This window comes from Salminus brasiliensis, chromosome 7 (assembly GCF_030463535.1).
Source record: "Salminus brasiliensis chromosome 7, fSalBra1.hap2, whole genome shotgun sequence".
NCBI lineage: Eukaryota > Metazoa > Chordata > Actinopteri > Characiformes > Bryconidae > Salminus > Salminus brasiliensis.
The window spans coordinates 29,971,313-29,983,099 of record NC_132884.1 but is presented as its reverse complement, the minus strand read 5'-3'; the positions used below and the strand labels follow the sequence as shown (position 1 = coordinate 29,983,099).

The following is an 11,787-nucleotide window of genomic DNA, read 5'->3' as shown; positions in this document are numbered from 1 at the left end:
ATGACATTGGGGTTTTAAACATGTGCTAGAGCTGTCTTCCAATTCACCTTTGCATCCATGAAAGAGTAGTCTGATTCCTGTTAAAACTGATTGGAAAGATTGATATGGAGCAAAAATGAGATTTTTTAAAGCAGCATATCAATTATTCAAAAAGTGGTACTCTTTTAAAAATGGTAATGGTAAACTCTTAAAAATGAAGGTTCTGCAAACTAAAGAAGAGAGCTATGTGACTTTTTAAAGCTTTAGATAGACTTCACTTGATGTAAAGGGTTTGCACTTAAACATCCATTTTTACAAACACGTTTCTTTAGAGAACCCAAAGTGGTTCTTCTCTTAAATCTATCAAAGAACCTTTTGTTTCACCTTAATTTATTTATTTAAATGTGTCTTGGTTCCCCTCTTCCCTTTGTTGCTTCTCTCACCCCCCTCTCTCTCTCTCTCTCTCTGTCTCTCAAAATCACACACACACACTCACACATGCATACACACACGCACACTAACACACGCACCGTGCCTGGTTCCTATGTAGATGCGTCTTTGTAGTGAATACTCTGTCAGTGTCTGAGCCCTTGGATGGGAGAGGAGCTGTCACTCCTTCTTTGAGAGATAGACTGATGATCAATCGCCTTCATCAATGTGTATGGTCATATTCGCTCCGGTAAGACTGTGCTTTTCTCCATAGTTTACTTATCATGGTTGAGAATTTTATTCTTTTTTATATATGTATTTGGTCATTTTTGTGGTTGTTTGCAGAGAATAGGTTATAATTATAGACTTAAAGCCTTCTATGTGTGAATAACTGTGGGGCTGGGTGTTCATGTCTGAGAGAAGGTTCAATTATTTCATCAGATTCAATCACTGTGAGGGGTCCCAGCACCAGTCTCCTGTTTGTAGTCTCTCCTTTCTGAATAATTCATCTGCTCTTACTGACATGTGCAAGATCGATGCTAATCCTTAATCACCTCTATGCACTGCTCTTTGAACTAATTTACACACATCTGTAATTAACGTGTGTGTTGATGTGTGCATATAGATGTATTTACTGTACATGCCTCTGTATTCTGGCAACGCCAAAGGCGTAACCTTTACATTCTTCAGTCAGTTTTATCTCTGCTTCCTCTGCATAATGTTGCTCTTCTATTCTAACTGACACACCTGTAAACACCAGTTTAAAAAGTTGATTGTCCAAGGGGCAAGCTAGCTGTGGCTCATTAATAATTTATGATAGATGTCTTAAAGCTAATGTTTTATAATGTTTGTATGTGTATTGTGAGGAGTATGTCATACGCACACACTGATAAATGCTAAAGAGAGAGACAGAAAGAGAGCGAGAGAGAGAGAGCGAAAGAGAAAGAGAGAGAGAGAGCACCTGTTTCCACAAAAGAAAGGCTTGCAATGTCCAAATGCACCTTCTATTTACTACAGTGCTGCACAGTACACAATTTGTGAGGGGCATTTAAATCATGTAAGATAGCTGTATAAGTGGCATTGTTTAACATAGACATCCTAAATCTACAGGTTTGCGTAGTCAGACTCTGACTCTGAAGCTCTGATGTCTGATTTATAGTGTAACGTATAATTACTTTGGTAGGTATTGAAACACGAATTGAAAAAACAACAAAACAGTCTAACAGTCTTTTCTAAGGGTCTTACATTCACTGTCTTCCATGGAAACCACTGTCAGTAAGGCATTTGGGGACATCCTATCAGAGTAAAGTTTGCAAGGAGGGGGAGGTGCTTATAATATGCATGCACCCATGCTATCTTGTTAGAAAGCGACAACAAAGTTACATTGGAGAATGTTTAATTTGCCTTGTCTTTAATTTAACTTGCATGGTTTTATAGAAGTAAATTATTTTTGAAATATAAAATATTATTTATCAAAATAATTTGTGACATCAGAATTGAATCATATCAAACGTGAAGATTTCTGTAAAAAAAAAAAACCCTGAATATCTGTGTTTTTAAGCTGTGCTTATGGTGCAAACATGAACATTAACCACAGTCTTGTGAGTTGAATTTAGAATTTTATGTCTTATTGCAACCATAATGTTTTGTACATAGATGAACCCCTAGTGTTAGAGATGCTGAAGCGCAACAGTTTAATAAGGCAGCTGACAAAGAAAACAGCAATATACATACTAAAATGTATCTGCATGTGAGATTATAGCTTTGTCTGTGTCTATATCATTGTACCGTTGTACAGCATATACAGTGCATCGTTCTATTGGCTACTTCAAAATGCATTACTGTATTATTTAACACTGTAAATAAAATAAATAAATGAATGTTAAATTCAGATAAATAAAAAATTACATACTGTAAAATGAAGACACTGTTTATGTCAAACAATTTTTTTTTTATAATTTTCAATATTTTCTAACTTTTTTTTTTTAAATACACAGGCCATCAATAAATTTTGCTATAGGAAGAGATAAAGACGCAACAAGCATGATGAAGAGAAAATAAATGTCCGTGTGTATAGCCAGAGCTGTATACTACAGCTAGTGCTAGCTAGCTGTACACATGGACACGCAACACTGATGATGTCATCAAGTAAATGTTGCCAGATAACAAATTCTATTATAATTGTATGTACAAATAGTTTTTTTTTTTTGGTGCTGCTATGCACACTGGCATAACATCTGTGTCTCTCTATAGTATTTCCCTCTCTCCCAGTACAGAGTAGCTCAGTAATTCAGTACCATAGAATGGAGGTAGGGAGAGTCGAGTTACTCATATAAATGAAAAGAAATAGAGCTTATAATAAAAACAAGTATCTGCATTGGAAATAATGGTAAATATATCATTAGCAAATATGAATTATTGTCCAAACTGCTGAAAACAAATCATGCTCCTAATTACAGTGGTACCATGGGGATTTACAGTATAAAATATCCCTACTGTTGAATTCATCCGCCACTGAATGTTGACCAGGTTCTACAGTATGAATTTGTTCATTATACAGTAGTAATGCTGTGACTAAACTACATATGTCACACTGTGGCTATATCATAAGTAGGCCAACACTGCTGCACATAGTAAATGGGGTCACCATTATAATCTTTACACTGCTTTAACACAACATCATATAACAACATTTCTGTCACACTGTAGCCCACTACTACCAAAGTCACTTCACATGGTTGGGTAGAAAGTCTTACAATTTCAATCAAATTGCTGGAGTGTTAGCTTGTGTGTAATGTGTGTGTGTGTGTGTGTGTGTGTGTGTGTGTGTGTGTGTGTGTGTGTGTGTTTGTGTGTTTGCTACCATTTGCTGTATCAAATAGTATCAAAATCCAAAATGCAATTGTGATGCAATAAGTTATATATGCATGTCTATAAGCCTGAATATTTAAGTTATGGTTAAACTCGGAGTGTGATGCAGGTGAAACAACATTCTGTTCTGTAAAAAATGTCTCAAACCTTCTCCAGATGCAAATGATGCTAATGATGCAACATGTACTCAGAGGTCTGTGGTGGTTTTGTGACTGAAATCCATGTAGGTAGATTAAAATATCTCTTCATGTTAAAAAAAGAAAAAAGAAGAGGCAAAAATATATATTTTTTGTCTTTACATTAAGGCTAATTAAAGAGCAGAGCATTAAGAAGAAAATCTCACTCAGGTTAATTTGGGTCAGAAGGAGCCACTCTATGCTATACTCCTTTGTTTCTAGTTGAAGCAGTTTCAAGGAGAAGTTGTCAAGAATTCTATATATGGGTCCTCTATTATTTATAATAACGTGTTTTTTTTTAAATTGCATTAATGCATGCTATAGTAGAGTGGGAGCCTTTTAGTGCTATATGAAATTACAAAGAAATGATTTCACAAGGCTAAAGCACATATACACCATTTAGACAAAAGTATTGAGACATTCCATCCTAATGATTAGCCATTGACGTGGAGTTGGTTCTCCTTTGCAGCTCTAACAGCAGGTTTGGAACTCAGGTATGACTCAGGCTGACTCAACAGGTATTGAGTCAGCAGAGCGTCAGAGACTTTTATGCACTATTAACCTCAGCACTCATCGACCCTTCTCTGTAACTTAAACACTTTCACTTTTTAATAACACCACTCATAGTTGATGGTGGAATATCTAGGAGGGAAGAAATTTCATTAACTGACTTGTTGCAGCTGTGACATCCTTTTACAGTACCACGCTGGAAAACTACCCATTCTTCCACTAATGTTGAGTTTATACATCTGTGGCAATGAGACTGAATGACAGATCTGAATTTAATGATTAAGAGGCGTAATGCTTTTGTTCATATACTGTAGACGTCTATATGAGATTTCCATGTTATTCTGATATACTGTCTTCCAGATAATAAGAAAAGTGCTTTGATTTAAAATCACCTTGCGCAGATGACTAAAGTATCATACTGTATTTTAGTCTTTGCATTTATTCCATTGACTTATCCCGGAGGTTCAGTTTCTGTACAGTAATGTGCAAAAGTCTAAGACCAGAAATGTTTCTTTCCTGTGGTTTTCTAAACTGTTAAAAATAAAGGTGCTTGAAATGATTTTTGGGCAATGCCACAGAAACACTTGTTTGTGAGTGGGATGAACCGACATTTTTAATTTTAAAGAACCTTCACTTGATGAAAAGGTTCTTCACACTCACACATGTCTGTTATGAACATGGTTCTTTATGGAACCAGAAGAGGTTCTACTTCTGCTAAAAATCTTCTGTTATTCTTCATTCAATAAAACCTGCTGATGGAATTAAGAGAGAAGACAGGAACACAAATCAATAACTTTACAAACAAAACAAAACATTATAACTTTTTAATGCATTTGTGTTTATTAATGTGTGTGTATATATTGTACATATATTTTTCAGCTTTTTGCAGTTTTTGCATTTGCATTATGTGGGGGATATTCTGGCCAGATAACGGTTAAAGTGGAATGCCTGGACAAAACTCAAAGCAACATCAGTATCAGATTCGCCTATCCGTTCAGGTAAGTGTGATCATCATCTTTATGTCACTGGATATCAAAGCTGAACAAAAGAAGCTGGTCAATGAAACCTGAAATATTACACAATACTTGGTTGTCATTGGATTGAGGCCTTGAGTGGACCACTCTCAGCAATGCAGAGCTTTGCAGTCAGTGGGGTCTCAGGCAGATGTGGTGACAGATCTGTCATGCCTCTGAGAAAGTGTGTGAAGACTTCATCCACCCACAGCCATTGCATTGTATTGTGATACAAAGTGACAGTTGCAAGGGCTGATGACTAAATTTAGCACACATGTCTAAATTGGGTGAAAGGAAACTACACAAATAACTTACTTACATTCAAATATTCAATAATGTACTCAAATGTAAGTAAATGAACACTTCCAGTGCAGGGAAGTATATATTCCCTGGAACATGACCACATAATAAATATTAAATTACAGAGAGTGTTAAAAAAAAGAAAGACAGCTTGTACTTTACCACATGTAATGATTGCTGTGTTGCCTTTGGCAAGACAGGCCTAGATTGGATTTGCGCAGACTTGTCTGTCTGTTAAAGGCCTGGCAGTGGATGAGGCTGAGAGTTTTAAGCACTTCAATCAGTAAAATGATTCAAGTGTCAATAGTAGATTGTTTAATGTACTTCTTTAAAAATAAAGTGAGGCTACACTCAAGAAAGATCTATTAGTAGATGTAATTTAAGCCCATTTACTTACACCTTGAACTGTTGTTGATTTGCTAATGTTTAAGGATGCCTCAACCTTGAAGTATATAAGATCCTTATAATGCAATCTCAGAGGTATACATCCATCCCTTGCACACACACACAGCTTGCACTGTCTCCACAGAAAAACATTGCCAAAAAAGTTGGATGCTTCCCACATGAGCATGAAGTCAACATGCCCAATGCTAAGCGTTGGCTAGAGGGGTGTAAAGCATTCAGCATTTTCTGGAGTGATCTGGAGTCCATCCAATTTCTTCTTTTCAATAAGTGGAAGCTTTGTGATATAGACACATGTACACTATATGTTCAACTGTTTTTGGACACCCCTTCTAATGAATGCATTCAGCTACTTTAAGTTGCACCCGTTGCTGGAGCAAGTAAACATGAACCTATTGGTGCCAGTCCCTGTGGAGCTGTGGAGCAGTGGGGCTGTGTTCTCTAGAATGATGGTGCTCCATCCAATACGTTTGCAGTGAGCTGAGGAGTTGGGAGTGAGGTGGGGTGGGGTGCTGATGATCCAATATCCTGACCTCACTAATGCAATCAAATCTTTATAGCAATTCTCCAAAATCTAGGAGGAATCCTTCACTGGACAGTAGAGACATTTACAGTAGCAAAATCAATAATGTTTTTGCCAACAATAATCTCATTTTTTTAATTCCATTGATTTCAGAAGAAACAAAGAGCCTTTGTTCATATTGTAAATGCAAAGCTTCATCCAACATTAGTCCTGGATTTCACTAATGTTCTTGTGGACAAACAGGTGTCCATATACTTTTGAACATGTGGTGATGGATAAAGACACACCAGAAAAGCTAGAAAGTAAAAGAACAGCAACTGCAACTCCAGTTATGAAATAAGTACATTTTGGGAGGAGGAACATGACTGAAGCCCTTCCACCCTAATGTAACTTCCTAGAAATTCCATTTTTACCTTGTTCACATGTCTACGACAAGTCTGTGCAACCCTTCACCACCCTGTCACCTTTCTTTTAACCCTGTCATCCATCATTTCTGGCTCCACATATAAGAGGGGGGACTGGCTTCCTGTCACAAAGCAGAGTTTTCCTCTCTCTTACACAGCCTTCTCCTAAATGTTAATAAGCTGAAGGCATGGTTTGAACTTTCAAAACTAACGTCATGAGAAGCATTGTATGGAGAAAATGCTCTAAATGTTCTAGATCTGCTTTAAGAAAGGAGTAGGCCTTCTTTTTCACTTTTCTCTCATTCATTATATTTTCACACTTCTAGTCAAAGGTATGGTATTATATGTGATAATAAAAGTACATAATATAAAAATATGTATTTGTAAGACGTATGGATGCACAATATATCAATATATTAACTTGTGCATAACAACTAATTATTTATGAATATATACTGACTGTACTATGGAAAGTTATGTGCTGATATTTCTCCTGTGCTGCTCCTCCAGACTCCAGCAGGTGCACTTTAATGCTCTTGTCTGTGAGGGTAAGAGGCATGAGACGATTTTCCTCGAGGGAGATTACTCGTCTTCTGCACAGTTCTTCGTTACAGTGTCTGTTCTTGCTTTTCTGTACTCGCTCCTGGCTACAGTAGTCTACATCTTCTATCAGAACAAGTACAGAGAAAAGAACAGAGGCCCTGTAGTGGTGAGTGCTTTTCAGACACTGTGGATGAGCTGAAAGGAGTCTTCATTCATTACGTTCAAATTCCTTACCTCTGAAAAAGCCAAAATAGTTAATAATAAATAAAAGTTAAGAGAAGCTAATTTTTTACTTGCACAATGATAATTGATGCCTGCTGCCTTTGTGTTTTATTGACAGGACCACCATATTTAAACCTAATGTGTTTCTTCTACAGGATTGTTTGGTGACAGTGGTTTTCTCAGGTCTGTGGTTAGTGAGTTCAGTAGCCTGGGCTAAAACGCTTTCTGGATTGAAAACAGCCACAGATGTTGGTCAGATGCAGCTGTTAATGTCTGCCTGCAGAGATCCAGAGAACCTGTGTGAGACACTAGAAGAACCCGCCTGGACCAATCTAAACATGTCGGTGGTAAGTTTCACTATGAGCCTCAAACTGAATAATCAACAAAGTTTGCAGACTATTGATTCTGGGAGAAAGCCTTTAAGTCCCAAAGAAAGCCTTTAAGTCTGAAAGTATTACAAACCCCATCTGCTCTCATCTGAGAATATCTTTCTGAAAATATCAGTTGCTGAGGTTCTCTGTCATCATTAAAGGGTCAATTTAGTGGGAAATTAATTTTCCACATAAAATGTTTAAAATAAAAGTATTTAAATTTAAATGTGTGGTTGGTGTGGCGCAGCAGATAAAACCACTAGCTGCCAGTGAGCTATTACACCCCCCATGTGGGAGACGAGGGTTCGATTCCCAGTCTGGGTGACTGTATGCTGCGCTACACCAATAAGAGTCCCTGGGCAAGACTCCTAACACTACATTGGCCCACCTCTGTAATACGAGTAACCTTGTAAGTCGCTCTGGATAAGAGCGTCAGCTAAATGCCATAAATGTAAATGTAAATGTAAATGTAAATTGAAATTATATGTTGTATTTTCAAAATATAGTCCACTTACATATTTCACTCTTAAAGACACAGAGTACAGTAACTGTTTCATTTTAAGGTATAAATTAAGTTTAGAAAAAACTTTTGGTGGTAGATATGAACCACACAGACACTTTAAGTGCACTATATCAGAGTTAAAAATGTAATTTCAAGTAATGTTGAATATGGGTTGTTTAGCCTTGAAGTGAAGAGAAGTGAAGAGAATGTAAAGCATGGCGTGGGCAGTTCCTAGAGGGCTGATGTTCAGCACAGGTTTCTGTTTAACACAGATTTTCTTCCTCAAACACATCTTCACTTCAACTCAGCTGTTAGTTACTAGGTTTCATAGGTGTTTAAAGCAAGAAAACCTCCAAACAGTGCTGGATACCAGCTCTTGATGAACAAAGTTGTCCACCACTAGGCTGAAGCGATTGTTGTCTTAAACTGGCAATGCTTCTTTGCTTGGTAATTGGATTATTGGACATTACCATACACCAACATAGCACCAAAAAGTGTTCCACTAGTGTCACAAATCAAATAACCCTTTTTTAAGTATTATATTGAAGCTGTTTTTGCCTAGAGCAGTGATTTCCAACTCTGGTCCTGGAGGACCACCTACCTTGCACTTTTTGGTGTTAACCCCAAAGGGGGTGGGGCAGGGGGTCCTCCAGAAACAGAAACCATTGACTTAGAGTATAGGATGTCATCAAAATAAATGACAACAAACTGAAAATATTTCTGTACTTGATTCATCAATATGTTCTTTTAAGATGAACCACTTTTTGATCTCAATAGATTAATCACATTTTGCTCTTTAAAGAACCTTCCTTTTTTGGCAAATGAGATATGTGAATTGTGGAAAAACCTTTAAAACCTCTCAACACAATATAAAGACTCTATTTAAAGCTTTTCTTCTCAAATCAAACATCCAAGAGCCATTTACTGTTTAAGAGAATGAATTGGTCCTGACTGAGCCGTCCTCCCTTGCTTCCAGGCCTTCGGCTTCTTGAACTTCTCCCTGTGGGCTGGTAACATTTGGTTTGCCTACAAAGAGACAGGCTTGCACAACTCCGGTCAGCGTCACCTCTCCAGAACCCTCTCCGAGAAACGCAGCAGTAGTTTTAGGCAGTACAGTCAAACCAGCTTCGATCAATCCGGAACAGGCTTTGGACAGAGGCTCTACAGCCAGGCCAGTTTTGACCTGTCAAGTGGAAACTTCAGCTTGCCGCAGACCACTCTGGGACAGCCCATACTTTACAGACAGATGGGGAGCCCCACCTCCAGAGGACCTCTGATATTTATCAATGAGAGTCAGTGAAAGAAGAGGATTCAGAGTGATTACAGCATATAGTGCAAGATAAAGAAGGACAGGGGAAATGACAGGGGGAGGAGATAAAGAGTGAGAAGATAAAGAGAAAATAAATTAGGTTCCGAGAAGCGTGCGTCCTGTGGGACACCGAAAGAGACAGAGGCTGAATAAACCTAGACGAGTGGCAGGATCCGAGGCTACATGAGTATATTCTATTGTCATTGGCAGAAGTGGTTATTTAGCTGACTTTCAAGTATGTTTGGAAAATGCTTTCTCTAGTTTAGTGTTGTGCTTTTCTATTTTTGAGACGTCTGATGATAAATTGTTATTATTATTATTATTATTTACATTCAAATCAAATGTATTAGCCTATAAAATAGGTTTATTTAAATCTTTCTATTGGTTCTGTTACAAGGCCTCATTTCTTTGCTGTGCACAATCTATTTGGTGTTCTTCTCAAATACAGTACTGTGCAAAGGTTTTTTGGCACCTGAGAAATTGAAACAGCTTCTTATCTGGGCAGTATGTGTTTATTTGTTCAGTAAAACATTCATATTGGAATAAATACAAACAACATTCGCTCAAAAATTATTGATTTTACATCACTGTGTTCATTAAAACATCTCCAATGCTCTCCTCATGGGAGTCTAGTATTTTTTTATTATTTTAATCCAACACCTGGATTGGTAAATCAGTGCTTATGATGGTGATTAAATTAACACAATCCACATGCTGACTGGGAGCATTCAGAAAAAATCTGGACCCTAGCTTTGTTCTTCAACTATATATATTTTCTACTAAATGAAAGATTAAGTTTACCTGCACCTTTTCTAAAGTATTCTAACATTCTCTTATTGCTAAGATAAATGGTTTTAAATAATGTGCCCAGATGCCTAGAACTTCTGCACAGTACTGTACTTTCTCAAGTGTAATAAGATGAACAAGTCCAGTAATCTTGACTAGTCTTTGTAACAATTGCCTCATCTGCTTATTTACTGATATCGTTGGCAAGCACATCACACTACTCCAATAGAGTAGTCCTTGGGCAGGACAGCTGATGCTACATTTGCCTACCTGTGTGACCTGATTCAATTGTAAATTGCTCTGGGTAAAACGTCATTGAGATATTATTGTGACAAAACCACAATCTGAGTTTAGAAAGTGTTTGGGGATGTAAAACGTCTGATCAAAGGCCTGTGTTGTTTATTCACAGTATTCAGTGCAGTGCATGAAGTGTAGTGATGTAGAAAGTCTGAGTGAACACAAGTGATGCAATCATGTTGTAACTAGTAGAGTTCAATACACAACACTGTAAACCGGCCTTGTTGTCTGAAAAGGGAATAAAACATTACAAATTCTGTTGAGTCACTGTGATTGATGTGCTTCTAAGCTTCATTTTAGTTTAAAGCTTTTCTCATTCCAGTCTTCTAATTTTTAAATATTCACCTCAGATTTAAGAGTGAAGATGCAATTGCTATGTCTTTATAGCTGAGGTTGTATCTATCATTATCCTACTCAAATAAGGATTTGAAAGTACTCCGTAGCTGAGAGAACTAACCATAATCCTTCCTGTACCTCCATTCTCATGCTTAAGAGGTTCTGCGTGAGGATCCTAACACATGATTTCCAATATGACTAATTTCAATGACATGGCAGTGATGTTCCAACATCTCATTTCCTGTCCTCAGAACATGTTTTTCAATGTCTGATGCTCCTCAGTGTAGTCTTTGAGCTGCCTTGTTTCTTTGTTCCAGCTACCCCTTGCGAAAAGCCAGCTTCTTCTCAGGCTCAACACAAAGGCATGGAGAAGACACTCGTTTTCCTCATTAAGCCTCGTTAATGAAGGGTTATTAGGGTGCAATTAGGATCTCTAGGTCTGTCAGGGCTCTGGCTTGCCCTCATGCTTACAGGCTCTGTTTTCCATTCTTCGACCCACTGCAGTGAAGCTAACTGCCTGCAGGTGCCCAGCCTTCGAAATTGCAGCTTTAGGTGGCTACGAGTCTGTAGCTGTTGCCTTTTAGCTTATAACAGGAAATGAAAGGATACCACTTAAGAACTGTCCGCAGCTGTTAGTACGGCTCAATTACATATCATGGAGAGAGAGAAAATGTGTGTGTGTGTGTGTGTGTGTGTGTGTGTGTGTGTGTGTGTGTGTGTGTGTGAGAGAAATTGAGAAAGAGATAAAAAAAGAGAAAGAGAGGGAGAGAGAGAGCAGTAGGTGGAGCCTGCAGGGCACTAATTGTAGTGTTCT

At 37.7% G+C, this 11,787-nt stretch overlaps 1 protein-coding gene across 1 annotated transcript; it reads left to right on the top strand.

The window, feature by feature from the left end:
• The first annotated feature begins 490 nt into the window (after nucleotides 1–490).
• synprb (synaptoporin b) lies at nucleotides 491–10,870 on the top strand. The gene is made up of 5 exons (XM_072683100.1): nucleotides 491–658; nucleotides 4,845–4,963; nucleotides 7,118–7,316; nucleotides 7,528–7,719; nucleotides 9,222–10,870. Exons 1-5 carry the CDS (start codon nucleotides 635–637, stop codon nucleotides 9,543–9,545), a joined length of 858 nt encoding a protein of 285 aa, XP_072539201.1. The 5' UTR covers nucleotides 491–634; the 3' UTR covers nucleotides 9,546–10,870.
• Nucleotides 10,871–11,787: the final 917 nt, after the last annotated feature.

Bases quoted from the DNA above. Each gene is read 5' to 3' on its own strand.
- synprb (XM_072683100.1), top strand. From the start codon at position 635: ATGTGTATGGTCATATTCGCTCCG. The intron at 7,317-7,527 runs GTGAGTGCTTTT...TTTCTTCTACAG, and splicing joins AGAACAGAGGCCCTGTAGTG to GATTGTTTGGTGACAGTGGT. The intron at 7,720-9,221 runs GTAAGTTTCACT...CCTTGCTTCCAG, and splicing joins CCAATCTAAACATGTCGGTG to GCCTTCGGCTTCTTGAACTT.